Below are 22578 nucleotides of genomic sequence, written 5' to 3'. Positions count from 1 at the left end.
AAATAAAATGACTTGAATATAGGACTCGTAACATCATCAGAACTGACGCGCTTGTTCTCAAAACAATTTCATGCACTAACCCACCATACACAATTGCAAGTACTCAGCTTTCTATCTAGTAGTATTACAACACAATCAGCTATTGTTCAAATTCACGTCAGAGTTAGATATTGACACAGATAAATATACAGTTGAGCGGGCAGACCTGGACGACAGCGGCGGTCATGAGGAGCAGCTGAATGGATCGTTGATACATGTACATATAAATGATATTTGGACAATGAGTTAGAGACGAAGAGAAGCAGAGACGGCCGTCATGACAAGCACGGGAGGTCAGAACATAACCAGATCGATCGGAGACCTTTTAGAGCGAGCAAGGGGCTAGCGTGGAGGAAGCAAATCGGGAGAGTTCGCAAGACCGTGCGAGTGAGAGAGCGGCGTGGGGGAACCGGATCGGTAGACTTCGCGAGAGGCGCGAGCAAGGAAGCGGATCCAACAGCCCGTATCACAATCCACACGGATCGGATGGCTGGCATTTTGTTGATGACGTGGACAGCCCAGAGGTGGTGATCGCGGCGGTGTTTAGATTCAAGAGATTTACCTTGCACATTTACAGGTTACAAATACTCTCGACAAACATTCCACCAACTGATGTATTATCAGCACCGCGCTATTTACAATTCTGATGCAATGCAGCTGACCGTAAATATCACATACATTCCCAAACCCCCCCCCCCCACCCCCCCTTCCACTATTGTTATTACTACCCAAATTGCACGGAGGCCATGTACCTACACAAAGAGGCTTGCACGTGCACGCTGTCAAAACGAATCCGCCACTAACCAACTCTGCCAATTCTTGTAGGACACCATTGTACACAAATGTCCAAATCGCTACCAGAAGAATGATGCAGAGAAAATACCATTGTCAGATCGTCTCAATTCCTTAGCTAGGTCTCTCTTGACTCTGATCTTGGCAAGGAGTCTTGCCTCGTCAAGTCATAGTTCAGCTCCGGACTGTGAGTCCTTGTGTTGACACGCATTGAACACAGGAAGAAAAATGAAGAAGTATAAATAGTTATGTGCCACAGGCTGCAAGAAAAGAAAATTTCTCTGCCATTTAGTGATTGTAATGATAAGCTGGAAGATATAGCAGTAGAGAATAAAAGGTGACAGCATCAAACAAATATAGTGATCATTGCAAAAGCCACACAAGCTAAACTTTCCAACTTGTTGAAGTTACGATTAACGAGAGAAGGTGATGATTCCACACCTGTGCCAGATCCAGTAGCTGCTATTTGATTCTAGTTTCCAGCTTGTAGCCGCAAAAGATAATGTGGTGAAACCCAAAAGTACATATAACCATCGGAATCGTTTGTTCAACATCTCTAGAGTACTCCGGAACAACGACCCCAAGTCTGGCCATCTTGAAGAAAGAATAAAAAGACGACAAATGTGTCAGCTCACCGAAGGAAATGCTGGACATTTGTAAGTCGTTATTATGTGATCACCACAACCTTGGGCACAAAGCGTCAAAAACCAAAACTCATGCATGTGAACAAGCTCCCTTTAATCTAAGATGTGAGTTACAGAGCTACTGATATTTTTAACACCGTGAGTACAAGTTTTACCTTTGAGGAACACTAAGGTTAATTCTCCATGACCAACATATAAATCTGTGTGCTGTAGAGAATTCCAATAGCCATCCCATAAGCAGGCCAAGAGAACCAATCGCAATGACAATTCCGATATTCGCGGATCTGAGATGATAACTTAATCATACACCCAACATTCACTACCATTTTGACAAAAAAGGTAATCAGTAAATTTTGATACCTTGTTGCACCAGTGGCAGCTAAAAGAGCTTGAGTATAAACACAGCAGTATGCATTGCTCGCTTTGAAGCTTCATCAATTGTAGCCATGTATATGAACGTACCCACAACAGCCATGAAGGAAAGCCAGAAAGTCCAAAAACTGGATCCACTTATAGTACGATGGTCAATTGGACATGGCTCAATGTGTACCACAACAAACATTTTGAGTATAATTGAAAGGTCAACTATAAGTGGGATTTGGCAAAATCAAAAGGACGTGTAAAAACGAATTTGGTTCCAGGAATTTACTAGTAATAGGTAATAACAAACTCCAGATATTGCGACATGTCATTATATTCAGTTTTCGGGACTACAGTTTTACTATTCCATTTCTTTTTACAAGGAGTATTTTGGTTGGAAAGGGGGATTAAGGAGCGTATGAAACCAGAAAAATGGTGGAAGCAAATGACCGTAGTCACATGGTGTGCTGTTAATGTCTTGGAAACATGAGAGAGAGAAATTGTACACGTGTTTGCTCATATATGCTGAGGACATGAAAAAATGAAGACAAAAGAGAGAAAAAAACCACGAAAACATTGTATGCCTAATATTTTGAAGTGGAAGGAGTACTGGAAATTGTTAGAACACCCTTGCAGAGAGAGAGAGAGAGAGAGAGTGGTGTGGGGGAGGGGTTGACCATTACTAATTTAGTCAGTATCATGTCCATCAATCTTTACACTAGCGATAAACAGTAAACAAGTGTGTGCTGAGTACCTTACCTGTAATGCACGGAAAGATACTATGCACCATCCCACATCACATGAATGGTATAATGCACTGGAAATTCCACTAGACGTGTAAAGAACCCATTCTGCAAATGCCTTGGTTGCAAAAGAAAAGAGTCAGCATCTGATCCAACGAATTCATTGCATTCTATATCAAATTAAAAACTAAATTTAGCATTCTTTATGGAGTACATATTTTGTCATCAGTCCATAATGTTAGAGATATATATATTGTGTCTTCGTAATATCCCTATGTTATAAGAGGTTATTTGTATATTGCTCACCTCTGTGTAATAGCCTATAGCCTCTGTGGAAGCCACCGGCCCTCTGATCCAACACTGTCGAAGTTGTGTCGGGCCCAGATAGTACAACCGAGTCGATTCCAAAAAAATTGCAATTGTTGCCGCACTTCTTTGCACTCTCGCCGTCACTCGCCGCTACTTCTTTACACTCTTGTCATCGCCTCTTCCTCAGGATATCGGTGGGCACCGTTTCAGTTCCCCGTTGCTCGGTGATTTTTTGTAGTGTCCACTACCGGGATTTTACGCAGCATATGCGCATTCACATGTGGGGCCTTCGTCTTTAGGGTGTTCTCTCTAACGACATTCCTTGTTCACCTTCCCCTGTTCTTCCAACGGAGATTGTAAAACCTTTCGCCGACAAAGCAGACAAAGCAGCTACTAAATCCGTCCCCACTGCCTATGATAAGGTTGTCTCCGCCTACTAGGATGTGCTGGAGCTGTATCGGGGTCAGTTGTCCGATTATGCTCTGTGGATGGATGATGATGCTCGTGCAGCGTCCATTATGGCTGCTAGTGTCAAGCCCTAGTTCTCCTATGAGATTATTGAGTTTTCTATTGTCTTTCATATGTTGACTCATCTTCTTCAGAACTATAAGCCTCTGGGGATGCTCTCTGCCTGTTTATTGTTCGCTAGGAGCAGCCTTCTGGGGATGCCACTATAGACACTCATATGTCAACAGTGTGGCGTCAGCTAAACCCATCATGATCGCGATCACAGGTGCAGAAGCTGTGGAAGGGGCAAATAAAATAAAATTAACCACAAGACCTACTTTTTATCTAGTCTTGTGTTAAACATCAAATATTACAGAGTACAAAAAATATGAAAAACATTTACATGATAAAACCAGCTTTAGGAATTACCTGTAAAATGTGATCCCACTTTCATCAACTGAGAAATGACACACACCTTTCTGATTACAGTTTCTATGGCATCCCTGAAGAGATACAGACATGTATGTCTGAGAATTTGCCCAGTAACTAGGATGCTTCACCCCAAAGCACCAAGTTCCTTCTTTAGCATAAAAAATAGATAGACCCATGTCTGAATTCGTGGAATTCTGTAGTGAGAAAAATACTGAATCGTTACTGCTGCTTGTCCTACTTGCGTAATAATCCCAACTATCATTTGATGGTAAACCACCATATTTTGTGTACAACTCATAATGCAATTATTTTTCTGACTTCAGTTGGACATGGATAAGTGCGCTGGCTGAACCTTGGGGAACATCCAAAAAAAAGTATGTCCATGCAAATTGTTCATGGGATGAGTTGCTTAAAAATTGCTCCAAGGAGAAGTGGCTATCTTCCAGCGATGCCCTTCCATCAGGAGGAACATAATATGACTCAAAAGGAGTAGATGGACTTCTTTTATGAACCCTCTGCACATAGAAAACAATATTTGATTAATACAGATGTCTTTTCAGGGAAAATATACAAAGCTATCAGTCTTAAATGAATGTTTGTGCTGCAACATCCATGCGACACACAAAGGATTCAATACACTACCTCTTCTACCTGAACGGTCCCAGCCACTCCTAGCTGCATGCCCCAGCCTCAACCTCTACCACCTCTATCTGTGTCAGAATGACACCACATCCAACACCGATAACACCACCATAGCCACCACAAGCTTCCTATCTGCTACCAACACCAGAATTTCACTACATCCTGCACCACTAGCAGCTTAGCCATCCATACCAACACCACCTCCAATGCAGATCCCTCCATATGTTTCAAGCTGTCTACTGTACCATAGACCTCCACCGTCAATATACCTTCCACCAAACCTCTGTTACATCGCAACATACACTTCCACTGCCAGTTCTAAACAAACTGCCTTGATTATGTCAAATGCCTTCCTCGATCATGACAATTTCTTAAGCATCCATGGTAACAAGCTTTCTCCAGGATGGCAGCCAAATCAGGCAGCCTGATTCCTCTTTTCCTCCTCTCTCAAATCGGCAGGCCTCAACACCTCTTCCTTGCAGCAGCAGCCTCGGGTGGTGGTAGCCTGACAGCTGCTGCCCACACGGAATGAGCAGCGGCCTGCACATATGAGGGGCTGCTGGCCAGACAGCAGTGGATGTGTGCAGGTGCAACAAGCTGGAGATGCAGCAGGTTGTGTCTGGACTGGGTTAGGGGCACTGGTACCATGTAGAAATTAAGGGAGCAAGACCCCCATATTGTTTATTGTGCTTGAATCTTGTATTACAACCAGACTCTAAGACGGACTACGACTCTTATTGGAACCTAATACTAACAAACAACTGTTTTCATGGACTAATTCATTTTATGTATAATGGCTCCCAAATAAGTGACTAAATACATAAAAAAAAAAGCTTCAAAATCTATATGCTTAGTTTTTTGAGGAAAGATATCAGTGAAGTCAATGTGATTTTTCCTTTTTGGCGCTTTTGTCTCAGTCAAGATAAGAGTTCAACAGTCAGATACGTACACTGACAATCCTAAAGTCTGTTAATCCCATAAGTTTTATAATTGACTGATAAGCATACTCCTGTGGAGCATCTAGACAGCAAATGCTAATCTCGTCCCAATGCGAATCCTATGATCATTTGGTCATACTGCGAGTTCCTTCAAAATATAGTATACTACAAGACAAACACACCAAAAGGAAGGAACTATCGTTTAACTTCCAAATTAGGCTGGGTTGTCCAGGATTTAACATGTTCTGGGCAAAGTAAACATTTAACAGATCCCAAAAATATGTCAAGACGAAATGGGAAAATCCATTTTGTTTCCTAGTGTCTAAAAATTGGCAGTGTTTGAACGCCAGGTCATGGAATTTCACCAGACACTGCCTGCCAACCACTGCAGCCACATAGTCAAACTAGGAATGATGAATTTAACCAATTGTGGGCAAACTGGCTAATCAGTGGAGCTTGGCAACATAAATATTTACCCTTGCTTAAAAGGTTAAAACAGGAAAATGTCCATACTCAGGGCAGTATGGAAACGGGGTTTTGGGATCCAAATCCCTAGGATTTAGTATAAATTTGAACTAAATCCTGAAAACTCCTGGAGTAATCCCCTCTTCCGAACAGGAACTCAGTAGTAGAAAACATTCCATCAGCTACCATCAATAACAGTAATACAGAACACTTACCTGGAGCCCGTATGCCTCCCATGAGCAATTGGTTCCAGCTTTTCCATTGAAGCATCCAGTCAATTGCCACTCCAGGGAGAAACATGCTCTATCCAGCATAGGGGTTGATGCTGTGTTATTCATCTGTGTTTTATTGACAGTCTCAATAGCAATATACCATCGTCCAATATTTGGTGACTTCACAACCAAAGGATCATGACTGATGTCACCTGAATAGTCATGCAAATCTCTCTGAGGGAAGGCATTATACCGCAGGTAACAAATCAAGGATAACCCTTGAATTCCAAAATTTGCAGCTGTAATTTCAAACTGCAATGCTAGGTTGACTACATCCAAGAAGTAGAACTTCATGTCGCCTTGCCAGAGACATAATGAGTCATTTGAAATGGCACAAGTGATCAAGTTCTCCATTCTCACCAAGGCCGTAGTGTTGGAGCCAACTTCCTTTTCTACTAAATGGTTCCTTGGTGACAGGAAATTGGTACGCCTGTTGTGCTCCCTAGTATTCAAATTTATCCTCTTTTCAATATTCAGATCTAGAAGATTTCTTGAGTTGTTGTATATTGAAGGTTGAGAGCAACCAATCATTTCAACTGTTCGGTTGCAGTAGGGTCCCCATAATGCTGAAGTGGGACATCCTTTTAGAGTAATGCTAGTACTCACCACGTGTGATCTCCCTCGGCTAATCTGCGAAAGTATAGCCATCACATCTTCGAATTTTGTTTAACACATTTTTATGCCAAAAAGAAAGATAATTATGCAGTAGAACAAGAGACCTATATACATGTCTGAATCTAAGTAAAGTGTACCATCTTTGATTGTGTGCGAGCAGGTCCAAGGCCATGAAAGTAACCAATGTACCATACCCCTGGAGATACCTGCACAAACCAAAGGTGGGCATCTCAGAAGTTTATAGAATTTCTTAAGATGGTTCCGGTGCATCAGGATACAATAATTTTCATGTATTTAATGACCAGATCAGGATGGTAGCACCCCAGTCTGATTTGGTCCAGCAAGGCCTTGTACTGCATCATTAAGTATATGGAATATGTCGAACATAAAAGAAGATGCATTGCATACAATGCATAAGGATCACAATTACTGGTCACTGGAACTAAAAGAACCAGATTGGGTTGGCTTTGGACTCGTGCACTACAAGTTTTACTCTTGCGGTGCCTCTACATGTATGTCTATGATTAGGTCCAACATCAGGGAATCAACATCGAATCAGTTTCAGTTTTCTAATCGAGAGAATTCCCTGTGTGCCACTGAATGTTAGTGAAACCCTCGATTTGCCACCGAATGTTAGTGAAACCCTCGATTTGCCACCAAAAAAGACATGGTACCTCCTGTGCCACTACTCTTATTTTTCATTTCCTTGTGTGCCACTTTCGTCACCACCGATACTCAAACTCGTTGTTAGCTCTCAAATTATTATCAGATTTTTTTCATTCATGACCAAATTACCCTTTGCATCTTTTTTTCCTCTTCCTCCTTTACCCAAGTGTTAGGCCTCAATGGCAGACTGACAACTCAGAAGGCTCCACGGCCACCTGATGCGGTGCTCGCCGACAATAGCCAAAGCCACCTTGGGTGCCAGGGCCAGCCGACAAGCAGCCTGATGAGCACGATGACCTAGAGTGGTGCGGCCAAAGCGAGTAGATCTTTGGGCACAGGCGACGTATCTTCTGTGCGTAGGACCGGGTGCTCTTCTGCCGGTACTGCTAGGAGCCCATCCACAACGCCGACCACCAGTGGTCCAAGGACGGCCAAATGTGTGCACTTCGACCCAATTGAAAGATAACCAAATTGAATCGCATAAGATAACAACAACAACAAAGCATTTGTCCCAAGCAAAGTTGGGGTAAGCTTGAGATGAAACCCACAGGATCCAACTAAAAAGATGATAAGAAAACAATAATGATAATAAAGGTACTAGTGATAGTAAAAAAAAAAGTACAAGGAGACTGATGCATAAGTTATGATTCTGACATGTGGATTGCTAACTTCCACGTGCTTCTATCCGTAGATAGTTCTTTGAGGATATTTCATTCCTTCAAGTCTCTATTTACAAACTCTTCCCATGTTAGATTTGGTAGACCACTGCCTCTCTTCACAATATCAGCGTGTCTCAGCATCCCGTTATGCACGGGTGACTCTGGAGGTCTCCATTGGATATGTTTAAACCATCTCAATCAATGTTGGACAAGCTTTTCTTCAATTGGCGCTACCAGGGATTAAAATTTCGAAGAAATTTCCGTGAAATTTCACGATTCAAGTATTTCAGAGGGGAATGAAGTATCTAACTCCGGAATTTTCTTTCACTAACAAGTGAGACCCACAGAGCAGAGGACGAAAAATTTCAATGAAATTTCACGAATTTTGCAGGTGAACAAAAAAAATTGTAAAACAAAATTGAAATCTCTGGACGCCACCCCTACCCTACCACATATATTATTATTTCGTATTTGATCCTTTCTTATATGGCCACAAATCCATCGCAACATACGTATCTCTACTACACTTAACTGTTGGACATATCGCCTTGTAGTTGGCCAGCAACCATACAACATCACGGGTCGAATTGCAGTCCTATAGAAATTACCTTTCAGCTTTTGTGGCACCCTTTTGTCACAGAGGATACTAGAAGCTTGGTGCTATTTCATCCATCCGGCTTTGATTCTATGACTAACATCTTCATCGATATCACCATCCCTCTATAGCATCGATCCCAATTATTGAAAGGTGTCCTTCTTGGGAACCACCTCTCCACCAAAACTAACATCTTATCCCTCATGCCTAGTAGCACCAAAATTGCACTTCATATACTCGGTTTTAGTCCTACTAAGTCTAAAAGCTTTCAATTCTAAAATGTATCTCCACAACTCTAATTTCCGACTAACCCCTATTCTACTCTTGTCAACTAGCACCACATCATCAGCAAAGAGCATACACCTTTCGAGTCGCATTAGATCAAATAAAAAATCTATCATTTCCTCCTTATTGTGATGCAATCAGACCACCCTCAACCAATCACATCAAGTTCCAATTGATGGCTTTGGGGGGAAGTGCGTGTTCTTCACTGAGGCCATTACCTTCCACAGTCGAGTGGTTACTCCAGGACCACCCGGTAGAGGTTCTCGTCGGGAAACACGACAGAGAGAAGGAATACGGAGAAGAGGATGCTAAACATAGAGGGGCTCCGAGACGGTGAGGTAGCAGAATATCTCGTGGAGGAGTTCCAAAGGGAGAATGGGAGCGTGTCGTCCGCTCCTCGTCCACGGCGTTGTGATGCAGTTTTGATAGGAGAGATAGAGAAAGGTGAGAGGAAAGGGAAACATCAGGGCAAATAGTCCTCTCCAGCTCCGGTTAACCGCCGTTTCTTGGCACATAGGGAAAGGAAAAAAGAAGAGTAGTGATACATGAGGGACCATGATTTTTTCGGGGGCAAATTGAGGATTTCACTAATATTCAGTGGCATATAAGGAATTCTCTCTTACTAACATGTTTGGGAGATGAATCTATTCTGGACAATGCTAATGGATTGGGTAAATGAATCGAGCTAGTAGGCATATTATTTGAAATTTGACTTGAGAAAAGCACAGCACTAGTAATACAGAAGCAGCATGACTGGATTCAACATAAATCGCAGAAGTATCCTGAACCCCCCTGAATATTAGTTCTCCTCGTTATTCTAACTGGAATTATAACTATTGGAGAGATGATCACCCAAATGTCGCCATCATTTTACATGTGATGCATGCAATAACTAATAACTCAACATATTGGTGTGCTGCTAGAAACAAGGATGATTAAGTACCACATATTGCTCAATAAATCTCCTCCCAAGAAAGTATTGCTTTAGTAAATCACAGCATAAGGGTAGTTTACCTGCTCATTTGTTAGAAGCACTGTTGTGTTTTTCTGAAATGGTACGCATTGCGCAAGATTTGACTGATTAATTATACTGCCGAAAGGTCCAGCGGTGAGAAAATTTGATACTGCAACAAAGAACCTTCCTGTCAAAATTAGTTGAATTATTCAGAAAGCTATTTAAGCATTGAAAATTTGGTTTCAATTAAAAGAACAACAAAAAAACTAATAGAAGAATGCTCTTAAATCAACTATCTTCTTTTCTCAACAAAATATATTCCTCATCTAGACCAAACAACTTGGAAAGGTATAGTACTGTCACTTGATGAAAAGTTATCAGCACACAGAAAAAAAAAACATGTTGATCAAAACCAACAGGATATAATATAGATAGTAGATGGTTGTACAGTATGTAGCCATCAGACTGGAAGAGAAACAGCAGAGTGCTGAACTGCTTGTATTATATGAAAATCTTTACTACTACAGCTTTCAGGATGAACAAGTCAAAAGATGCCAATACTTTAAATAACAAAGCTGTGCCTGATGGTGTTTCTTTATTTGCTCACTACTCTTGGTTTGCAAGAAACTTTTACTGGAACCATGAAGATATATTACAACACTAATTATGATGGGATTAAAAATAATATGGTATAATTCTGCACCTGCGAGGGCATCAAGTCCTATTTATGTGGTTAGTACTACATTCAATTTAAAAGAGAACAGTTGCAAACTACATCTAGAACACCTTACACAAATTCACCATGCAATTAGGAGGGTATATGTGATAGTTTAAATAGAAGATGAAGACATCAAAGGCGACAACCATCACAATAGAAAATGTATATGGTACTCACATAAACTATCCAGATAAGAATCAGATATGTCAGGAATAGGAGGGTTGGAATTCATCAAACAGATAATAGCAAGCTCACTTCTTGGAAGGCGTTTCAAGTGCTCCTTCTGCTGCATTATTTAAAGAAATATTCCAAGAACTGTACATAAGTCACTTGTGTGGTCTATGGTACAACATAATCAGATTTAAATCAAATGGAGGGTGCGGTACCGAAAAAGTTCTTTTATGAGAGGGCCAACAAGTTCATGGAACAGAAATTTTCAGTTCACACTGTTATGCATCACAAGACAGCCTTATTTGTGTGAGTTATACCAGCGTTTCATATTTGTTTGGTCTCTATCACATATACAGGACACCTGCTACAGTGCGTTTCCATCTAAATTTCACTGCCCATCAAATGTGTAATGAAAAGGCCAACATACAAGCTGTTTTCCCCGCGTCAATTTGGTAATCACAACACAGCTTTATTTATGTGAGTTATGCCAGCGTTTCATATTTGTTTGGTCCCCATTGCATATGCAAGACACCAAGCTACAAAGCTTTTCCATCTAAAGTTACTGCCCATCAAATGAGAAAGGAAAAGACTAACATACAAGCTGTTTGCACAATCGTCAAACCATCATGATCGCCCTTGCTCGTTCACACGGTCTTTATAGCATAATATGCTATTATCAGGGAAAAAGGAACACCACAATTCCTCTCCTCTACATTTACACTCATATGTGAACTGATATGAAGATACAAATAATCTAGGAATCGTTTAGCTACTAATCAGTGCTGGATACTAAGCGTGACCCAACCACTGATAGTACCAAGTACCAACTTCTACCAACATATCCACATGTCAACGAATCTGATAGCATCAAAAGGAGGATCTGGAATTAAAATTTAATAATTCTCAGGAGGCCAGAATCTTTCACTTACAAATCTACGTCAGTGGCGAAATCGATGGTGACAGAGGAAAACGACGCCGGCAACTCAACTGCCACTACGGGATGCAAAGTATTAAGGTAAATCCAAAAAAAAGCAAGAAAAAACAATAGAATTTCCACAAAGATGCGACAAGATCAGTTGTTTTTATAGCTATTCGTGTCACAACCGGATACCAATTAACCATCTTGTTCAGTTGGGCGGAAGTAACATCTGGCAAGCCAAAAACTCAGCAGAGCAAGCAGCGAAACAGAACGAAAGCAACAGTTGCGATAAAGCAAGGCGAGTTCTGCAACCCAAGAATGAAATTTCGCAGCAGCAAGTGGCGAACGCCAACACCAGAGCCTTTCGATTTCACATCGAGCACTGTCCCGAAAACAAACTTGACGCACAAATCCTCGCACTAACAAACTACTGGTAACATCCGCATGAAGGGGGTGAAAAAACAAACAGAGCACGAGAGTTTGCAGCGGTGATCGCAGCAGTGAAACCCAAGAGCCACCAAACCGGAACAGTCCCTGGCTCCAAGCTTTTCCTCACCGCGCAGGTAGATCCAGTCGTAGGGCTTGAGCCAGAGCCTGCCCTGCCCGTAGCTGGCCACTACCGCGGGGTCCGGCGGGGCCGGGGCGCGGGCGCCCACGCCCACCTCCTCGCCGCGGTCATGGGCGCCAACTCCACACGAGCTCTAGCTAAACCCTCACAGCGCACCAATTTTCCCCTGTGGAGAGTGGAGATCGGAGAATGGAGGGGCATTTCTGGCACGGCTCTAATCTAATCCCGTCGCATTACTCTCCTTCGCCGATCATTTATAAAAAAATATTTTCTGCTTTAATTGCGGGGACGGGAAATATAGGGATGACAGCTAGACCGGTTAGTTTGGGATCTCAAAAATTTTGTTTCTGATGTTAACGGGTTAGGTATCCGACTTGGATCGGATGTGGTTGCCGATTTGAAATTAATCTTGTGAGTAACATATGGGTACCTGAAATAAATTGATCCGAGAGGTCGAAGAGAGTGTGGCCTAGCCCAATAGCTCATCGGCGATCGCTAAACCCTAGCTATCTCACGGTCTTAAATCAGACTCACTCGCTCACACGCCTGACTGCTGACACCCCCTCCCGCACCTCACTCGCCCAGTCTCCCAAACGCCCTCTCCTGCACCTCACTCTCCACCGCCGCCGCCGCCGCTCACTGTCTCAGACTCAGCCCCTCCCGCACCTGCTCGCTACAGGCTCATCCAAGCCTGCGTCACGCTCCCCTCCGCGTGCGTCATGCTGGACTCTTCCCCCGACCGTAGAGCCATCATCTTCGGACGCGTCGTATCATCCCATTCGCGGATCCACACCGTCACGCCTCCCCTTCAGCCACATCATCCGGTCCAAGGATCCACGTCGCCACACATCCCCTTGGGTCACGCCGCCCCGTCCCGTCCATGGATCCATGCCGCCACGCCTCCCCTTCGGCCGTTCCGCGCCGTCCAGTCCACTGATCCACGCCGGCACGCCTCGCCTTCAGTCACGTCGCGTTGTCCAGTCCAAGTATCCATGCCAGCACGCCGCGTCATCGCCCTCACCCCTTTTGCCACGCCCTCCCATCCACGGATCCACATCGGCACGCCACCCATTCAGCCTCGACATTCACGATGAGCCTTGGTGTGCTGTGTATGCCTTATGCATTGACATGTCATTTTACACTTTGTATTGATCTGTGGCTTCCGTGCTTATTGATTTATCGGTGTGTTGTTAGTGCTTATTGCATTGCTTGATCGGTGCTTATTGCCATGCTTGTTTTGTGCTTATTGTCACGCTCTATCGAAACCATATTGCACTTTGTATTGATATGTGCCTATTGATCTATTAGTATGCTGCTTAGTTTGTATTCTCATGATAATCTATGTTTATTGCCATGCATGCTTATTGATCTATGCTTATGGACATACCATATTACACTTTGTATTGATCTGTTAGTGTGCTGTCAGTTTGTATTCCTATGATGATCTGTGCTTATTACCATGCATGCTTATTGATTTGTGCTTATTGACATGTTATCTTACACTTCGCATGATTATTCATTGTCGCCGTGCTGTCAGTTTGTATTGCAGACTGCAAAATTGATCTATGCTTATTTTTCGAACATGTCTTTTTATTGGTTTTGCAAACATTCATGTTTTTAAGTATACAGATTTTGTAAATCAGTTTGTATTGCTATTGCAGGAATGTTGACTCCAAGAACTAGTGGGTCACATGCTTCAGGTGCATGTGCTTCATACTCCATCTGATGCACCTACACCTGATCCATCCGTTGATGCTCCAGCTGCACCGTCATCAGGTGTTGCACCAACACCATTACAGGACACACAAGGTACTGATGTGGTGATGGTAGATGATGGATGTTGTAGGTGGTAGGAATAAGAGAAAGTTAAATTATGTTGTACAAGAAGAATTCAAAAGACTAAAATTAGAGGATAAATAGAATGTTAAATGCAATTAGTATCATAAAATACTAGGAGCAGAGACCATAAATGGTACTAATCATTTGTATGGCCACCTTCCAATTCGTGAGTCTCGACAGGTTAGGAAAGACTTAAAACAATCTAATTTAAAGTTGTCAAAAAATTATGATGGGTCAGTTGTTGTAGAGAAATATATGTTTGATCAAAATCTTGCAAGGAAAGAACTTGTATTTATGATATGTGTTCATGGATACCCACTTTCTATGGTTGACCATGTCGGCTTTCGAAAGTTTTGTGCTGCAATGTAGCCTTTGTTTAAGGCAGTGTTTAGAGATATGATTAGGAATGATATATTGGATATGTATGAAGTGCAAAAGCTATTTATGATGAAGTGCTTTCAACAGTGCCAATCTTCTATTACAGTCACAACGGATATGTGGACAATAAATCATCTAAAGAAAGGGTATATAGAGTGACAACATATTATATTGATGATGATTGGAAGCTAAAAGGCTTTCTTTTGAGGTAATATATGAAGCTTATGTAATCATTTTTCAAGAAAAGAGAATGAGAGATAAATGAGGACATTCGTAAAAACATGGTTTGAGATATTTGATTGATTAGAGTATATTGAAACGTTTTCAAGCTTACAGGGATCACATGACCCAATTACCTAAAACATAGTGGTATGTTTTGTATTTTTGAATTATCATTTATATTTTTATCAATTGTCCAAGTAGACAATTTTTCATGTACTTTATCTATCTTTATGTGTGAGTTGTACTTTTGGTAGCATAATTTCAAATTGAAAACCAGGGAAAAATTTCGCGCTTAGAAATTAGCACTGTTTGGTATAGCTGAAATTTATGGATTTTTGTTGAAAAGCTATTTTTCTAAAAAGCTGTTTATAGCTTCAAAGAAAAGTTGTTAGCTTATGGATTTAATTTTTAGCTTTCAGCACGTAACTTTTCAGAAAAACCACTCTCAGTCAGCTTATCAACTTTTAATTCAATACATCAGAAGCCAGCTTATCAGATTTTCAAAAGTCAGTATAAGCTCAGCCTGTTTGGTACAGCTTGTGGCTTCTGAGAAGTAGAAGCTGCTTATGAGCTATATCAAACAGAGCCTATATTTAGTTTATTTTTCCTTGCTTAGCTAGTTGAAAATGATTTTTTAGTTTATTTTTGAGTTTTAGGTCGACCCAAATAAAATATATATATAAAACTTGTATCTCTCGATGAGATGGATTGATTCATGGGTATTAGTTTGATCCACTTACTTTAAAGAATAGGTGCAAGATTGGTTCATTTACATCACAAGATCTGCACTTGGCATCTCCCTGCAGTTTTCTTCTCGGCATATTACCTTTAGTTAAGATTGCATTATGTGCAATTGGCCAGATAATATTTTCATTTTTGGAGGGATCTCAGCTTTGCACAGTGTATCATTGGAATGCCCATCCATTCATTTTTGGAGGGATCTCACCGTAAAGGATCCAGATATTTCTGTGACCTATTTTGGCAGATCAGATTCATTTATTAGCACAACCGTAACAGTAATGTCTCTAAATTTTCTGAGCTAGTCTTGAATATGATTATACACCCGGTTTTCCTGAGCCAAGATAGCAACAGAAATAACTTGCTCATTGCATATCTCAAATAAATCAAGTAAATTTGTTTTGAAGGGTGTTGTAAACGCCAACAGTCATTCCAAAAATCAATGATTTTCCCATCACTTATTACCATATATCTCTACCGTTCAGATATTATTCTCTAATTTTTAGCATATCAGTCCAAACTGTAAGCAACAAAGATTATCACTGTGATTTGATAGCATCGGTCTGTTTGACACTCTGGTTTACGCATCAAGACACTCTAGGGGGTTGCTAATTCGCCTGCGAGTGAAGATGAAGTGCGATCCAATAGCCCGTTTTTGCCTTTATGGGAAGTAGGGAAGAAGGAGGACACAGTTGCAATAGCCCATTTTAGGAAAGCGGTTTGATTCCCACCTCTGACTTCTCCTCCCCTTTTAAGTAGCTCCGGAAAAACATAGAAGAAAATTTTGACTCAAAAATTTGAACAGACTTGCTACCAAAAGATAGAAAATTAGAAAATAAATAAACAGAGTGTAGAAGAAGGATTGAAGTATCTCCATCATCAGAACACAAGAATCGAGCCTTGTCCGCGACAACATCATCATTTAAGTCTTCTTATGCTATTGCAGCTCATCTTCTGCTTACATTGAGGGCCTGTTTGGTAGAGCTCTGATTCTGTGGTGGAAATAGAGTGGACGTGATTCTGTGGTGGAAGTGATTCTGTTTGTAAAATCGTTTGGTATACTAGTGGTGAAAGTGATTCCAGAGAGAATATTTTGTTGAAATCGAGGAGAATCAGACGAGAATCAGGTGAAAGCTAGTCTTTTTAGCTCTCACTTCGCTATACAAAACGAGAAATAATTCCCGTGCAGAATCACTGTCCGACCAACCCGTTTGGCAGCGCTGGGAGCGATTCTGGCGAGGAATCAACTCCCAGAGCTCTACCAAACGAGGCCTGAAGATCTCACTCGCCATTTGACAAAAGCATAGTAGCACCCATCAAGAATGTCTTCTGAGCGCCCACCTTCTGCAAAGCACTCTAAAACTTTAACCAGTGACACAAAATACTTTCAACTTTTTGAACCCACTAGAAAGATGTATTATAAAACATACAAACATTTACATTTCTAAAAGAGGTATCTGCATATTAATCAAATGCCTTAAAAAAAATCCTAATTTTCAGTCACCAGTTACAACTGCTAGATACAAATGCAACACTCAATCTCTTCTCAATAACCAACTCCCCACTATAAAATATACAAACATTTATATTTTATCTCCATATTAATCAAATGCTTAAAAAATTCCTAATTTTCAGTCACTAGTTGCAACTGCTAAATACATATGCATGCAACCCTCAATATCTCCTCTATTACCAAATCCCCATTATAAAATATACAAGTGTTTACATTTCTAAAAGAGGTATATACATATTAATCAAATGCCTAAAGAAAATTTTCAGTCACCGGTTGCAACTGCTAGATACAATGTAACACTCAATCTCTCCTCAATAACAAACTCCCTATACTCTATTGTCAGCTACCATTTCACATATATCTCTAAGGTGCCTCTGCTAACCCTTGCAACACCATCCTTATCTCATCAGCTCTCTTGAGCTGCCCGATAAATCCTACCTAGAAGTAAATTCTATATAATCCAGTCCTATAAAAAACTCTCTCCTCTATAATAACACGTATTCACTCTCTTTTACTCTTCGGTTTAATTATTAGATCACAAAATAGATATTATATATAAAATACTACAAAGATCTTTCTAAACAGTACTTCCCTCCCACCCCACAAACGCCTCCCTGCGTCTGACGGCCAAATCCGTCACGGCCTCTTAATCCCACGACATCTCGCCGTCCCTGCCGCCATCCATGTCCAGCATATTTGGACATTTGAGTAGCACAATGTTGCAAGAAGCGTTAGGCCGCCTATCCCGTTTTTTTGGAATCTCGTGCCATCACTGGGCGGCGGGGCCCACGTGCCACCACTATAAATCACCCCCGGGAGAACGTTACGGAATCCAGCCAACCGCGGAGGCTGCGCGAAGAGCGAAACCCCACGCCGCACCAGACGAAAGGCCAAAAAAACAAAAGAAAAACACAGCACAAAGCCCACCCATCTCTCTCTCCTGTTACTATCTACCTTGCCTCCACCCAAATCCCAAACCCTAGTGCCCCCAGGTCGCCAGATCCCTCCCCGACGCAGCGCCCTCGCCGCCATGCGGATCCGCAAGAGCGCTTCCCGCCTCCTCGGCTCCGCCTACTCAGCCGCCGCTCCCGCGGCCCCGGCCCCCGACGCGTCGCCCCCATTAGAGCTCCCGCCGCCGCCGCCGCACCTGGCGCCGTGCTCCGCGCCCGAATATTGCGGCGGGGGCGGCTTAGCAAGCCCCGCTACTGCCTCTGGGGAGCACTGCGAGCTCAGCCGCTCGCCGTGGGACCTCATCCCCGAGCTCTCCATCTCTGATCCCCAGGTCAGCTGCCTCTCTCCTCCTCCGCGCTCTCCCCCGGCTATTCCGCTCCAGGTCGCTCTGTGAGGTACATGCCTCGCTAGCTCCTTGCCCTCTGGGAAGTCTCGTCGTGTTCCCGCGGCTCGCGGGGTCCGGTTCGTGCATGTCGCTAGGGTTGGCCGGCGGGCCCGAACGGGCGGGCAGTGGGCGGCGCCGGCGGAAGGGGCCCGCCTGACCGGGGTCTACGACGCGTTAGCTATCCTTCCCTCGTGGTAATTTGTGATAGCCGAGCGGCTAGGGTTGGAATCGCCGGAGCGGCGGCCGGGTCGAACCCTAGATCCGCGGCCCCCATCTTGGCACGGTAGCCGACTGAGATTTGCATCTGGGCGCATTGATGTGTCGATTAATTAACCTGTTTCGATTGATTAGGTGGAGGATGACCTTGTGGGCAAGTATTTCGTCCATGTCGCCTGCCGGGCTAGCTGGCTCTTCACGACCAGCATGCCAACCGCCTCAGTGAAGAAGAAGGAGAAGCCTGCCGTGGCATCGGCCGGCGAGGACAACCGTGAGGTTGTGAAGAAGGTGATGAAGAAACTGACAACATGTAAGGAGAAGAAGAAGAAGGAGAAGGAGAGCGAGGTCAAGAAGAATGCAAAGGTGAAGAAAGAGGAGGGCGAGGAGAAGAAGAAGGAGGAGAGCGAGGACGGGGGAGCACAGGTCTGGAAGTGCAAGAAGAACGACGGCAAGAGGTGGCACTGCCACCGGACAGTGAGCCAACCCAACTCCCTCTGCGACTACCACTTCGTGCAGAAGCGCTCCTACTTAAACCCTGAGTTTGAGTTTGCTTCAGCAGTGGCGTCAGAGGCGGCGCCTGTGTCAGCAGCAGCCTCCAAGCCCTCAAGCACCTCCAAGCCGCGGAAGAAAAAGTCCGGCGGCGACTTTGTGGCAACCGAGGGCTTCTACTACTACACTGGGTTCGGCCCTTCCCGCACCAAGAGGCACTGCAGAAGCAGCGGCATGAACGAGCCTGTATCTGCAAAGCAAGAATTGGAACATCCCGAATATGCTTCTCCTACTAATCAAGCTCAAGCTGATGATGATACCAACCGGGCAGCAGATCATGATGATGTGTCTATGTGCGACGAGGACATCGCCGGGATCGCCGGTGGCGACGAGGAGAGCAGCGACGACGACGGAATTGGCACCTCTGTCCGCACTATCAATGGAAATGGTGAGCCCCGAGCTAGCAATGATGACAGCAAGAGGAAGACCCCGTGGAAGCGGTGGAGGAAGCCCATGAAGGCGCGGTCGCTCAAGTCCTTGATGTGAGCGCGCACCGACGTGCTCTCACGTCCGTGGTGTAGAAGAGAAGTTAGCTTAGCTTAGCTTGTTTCGATTTTGTGGTTGAATTGATTAGCTTGTTGTTTGACTTTTGAATTTCGTTTTGTTGTTAATTCTACGGTTAGTCCATGGTATTATACTATTTGTTTTAGTTATTTAGGCTAGTTTTACTGTGTTTAGAAGCCTATCAGAGTACCAGTAGTCTGCCATGTTGAGTTTGTGAAGGATCATATCAAACCAATGTGCTTCTTCTTGAGTTTGAGTCCAAATGTATTCCTGTTGATGGAGCTTGTTTTTGTGTGGATATCCATATGAGCGCGTCTTTGGGAGGCAAAACAGTTGGGGCGTTACAACAGCTTCTCAACTAATTAAGCAGGCTTTCATTACACGGGAATCAATTACGTACAGTAGTTGCACGCACGTGCGCAGAAGATTTGCTTAACTTACGTGCGCACCAAACTGAATCAGCATGGCAAAGGTCTCACGGTGCAGTGGGGAGGCACTGTTAAAAAAAAGTAGGGTAAGTACCATCGGCTCCTGCATGTCTGAATTACACTGTTCATGAACCACCCTAAGGTGCTTGTGCGAACCAAACATGCAACACCACGATCAGCAGCGGCCGATCCAACACGGGTAGTGGGCATACTTGAGAGTCTCTAAATCAAGTGGAAGAAGAAAAAGAAAAAAGAGAAGGGCAATGGTTCGACTTAATTGCAATGGAACCCAACTCTGATCTAGTGTATGCCTGTATGGTTCGGTTCTCTCTGCGGGGCCCGCGTCAAATAGAAAAAAAAAAGGCAGATGGGAGCCCTTCGTCCACATCTAGCTAGCGCTGCCTCCGTGCAAGATCCAGGTAGCGCGTCTCCTGCCGTCGTTACCCCGCCCCGCTCCGGCTCTCTCTCCCGCGAAGTGCTAGCCCTCTCTCTCTCTCTCTCTCTCTCTCTCTCTCTCTCTCTCTCTCTCTCTCTCTCTCTCTCTCTCTCCGTGGGAATCGAACGGGGGAATCCAACCATACGTCAGTCTACTGAAAACGAACGTTTTTTCAGTGGACGACACACGACCGTTCGATTTACATTGGACGTCTACTATCCTTTCTTCCTTCTCCATCCATCCTCCTATAGCTCCCACCCCGTCCTCCTGCCTATAAGGATGTGCTCGTCGCCAGATTCATGCCTACTTTTCTCGTCACGCTAACCTAGCTTCTTTGGATCGCTTTCTTCCTCCCGCAATCAACACCGTCCACCAACCGTCCTCCGCTATCTATAGCTGATGACACTCTGCCTTGTTGTCCTTCCTGCCATTCGTTACCGTTACCTCCCGAAACTAGCCCAGCAACAGAGAAAGCCCCTCACCAGAAACAGATCCTCTACCGCTAACCCGTTATCGGAGTTGAAATTCAACCACGCCAGATTATAAATTAAATATATTTGTACTTCTCTTTATTAATATAAGGATTCAAACCAGCTAGATCTATCGTAATTTCGTATCATGTATGAAGCAATTTTGATTGAACTAGGCTGTAATTGGTCCCGATCCAAGAACCACAAATATTAGTTTTGACCGAAAACGGGAGAGAGAATACACCTATCCCTTTCCCTCCTTGCTATTGTGCTCTGTTTCTTTGGAAGAAAGGAGAGGTGGGGTAGTCAAACTAACAGCTTGGATTAATCGACGGGGCTAATAGCAAAGTTTACCTGAGGCTGGGGGTATCATGGTGTACACATCAGGATACTCTGGCCAAGAGTTTGTCCACGTCCCCTATCTTCGAGTGGACATGGACTCGAGTGTTTTGAAATCTTGCGTGATTGTTTTGGTCTAGCTCTCTTAAGTTTTACTTAACTGATAAAGATATTTCGTGTAAACATATTGAACTGATTAAACAAGCCTGCAAATGGACTTGATCCATGTGTCAAAAGTACCTTACACTCACATGCACAATCACACTTTTATTTAGCTCCCGTTTAGACAGGTCAGGGTTTTAGAGCTTCTTTTTAGCTGGGGTTGTGGCTATTATAATAAATTTGTAGCTTCTCACACTATAAAAAAAATTATTTTTGGAGACACACAAAATGTTTTTTTCACAGGCAGGTCATATGACAAACCGTCTAAGCGATTTTCAAAGGTGCACGACATAAGAAGTCGTCTGTGTAAAGACTATTTTACAGGCTATTTCTTATATGAACGTATCTGAAAATGATATGATTATCATAGACGATTCACGTAAGAACAATGTATGATAAGGGTTATTTTTATATGTGATTTCTTACGTGAACTGTATGTGAAAATAGAGGATTATTTTCAGAGGCGGTTCATATTAGAAACCGCTTATGAAAATATATGATAGTTTATCTTAAAAAATTTATAATTTTTTCATACGAACTTGGATGGGGGCAAATTTCATATAAAAATTGTAGCCATCGACGAGTTCTACAACTTTGTCATTGAAATATTTTTTATTTGAAATTATTTAGGTGTCTAAATAATCAGTTAAAATTTTACACATATATATGCTATTGTTACCACAAGTTCTATTAATATGAGTAAACTCGAGAACAACAAGAAGAAAAACAATATTATCAACTCCGACATCTCCAACAAAATTAACAAAAAGAAGATCAAAGATCCCCTATTATCAACAATAATTCTTGATTTACAGAAATATTAGTGATAAGAATAGCATATGGACTCTTTTTTATCAATATCTTATGTCTAAAATTTTAAACAATTATTTAGACATATAAATGATTTTAAATGAAAAAAATTTAACTATAAAGTTGTAGATATCGTCGAGGATTATAATTTTCATATAAAGTTTATCTCTATCCGAGTTCGTATGAAAAAATTATAATTTTTTAAGATAACCTATCATATATTTCAAAGACGATTACTTATGTGAACCGCCTCTAAACATGATTATATATTTCTACGATCGGTTCTCTATATGAACCGTCTGTGATAATGAATGACATTTTATCTTAAAAAAATTATAACTTTTTTATACGAAATCGGATGATAACAAACTTTATATAAAAACTGTAGCCCTCGACAAGATCTA

General features: G+C 42.6%; 1 protein-coding gene and 1 pseudogene across 1 annotated transcript; one reads left to right on the top strand and one right to left on the bottom strand.

Moving 5' to 3' along the window:
* Window positions 1–725: 725 nt before the first annotated feature.
* LOC133903148 (uncharacterized) lies at window positions 726–12477 on the bottom strand (annotated as a pseudogene).
* A 5292-nt stretch (window positions 12478–17769) lies between these two features.
* Window positions 17770–19806, top strand: LOC133904117 (uncharacterized). The gene is made up of 2 exons (XM_062345608.1): window positions 17770–18206; window positions 18612–19806. The coding sequence occupies exons 1-2, from the start codon at window positions 17955–17957 to the stop codon at window positions 19509–19511; spliced, it is 1152 nt and encodes a 383-aa protein (XP_062201592.1). The 5' UTR covers window positions 17770–17954; the 3' UTR covers window positions 19512–19806.
* The last annotated feature ends 2772 nt before the right edge of the window (window positions 19807–22578 follow it).

Source organism: Phragmites australis, chromosome 21 (genome assembly GCF_958298935.1).
Source record: "Phragmites australis chromosome 21, lpPhrAust1.1, whole genome shotgun sequence".
NCBI classification, from domain to species: domain Eukaryota; kingdom Viridiplantae; phylum Streptophyta; class Magnoliopsida; order Poales; family Poaceae; genus Phragmites; species Phragmites australis.
Note: the sequence above shows the minus strand (reverse complement) of the source record. Positions and strands in the feature narration are given on the sequence as shown.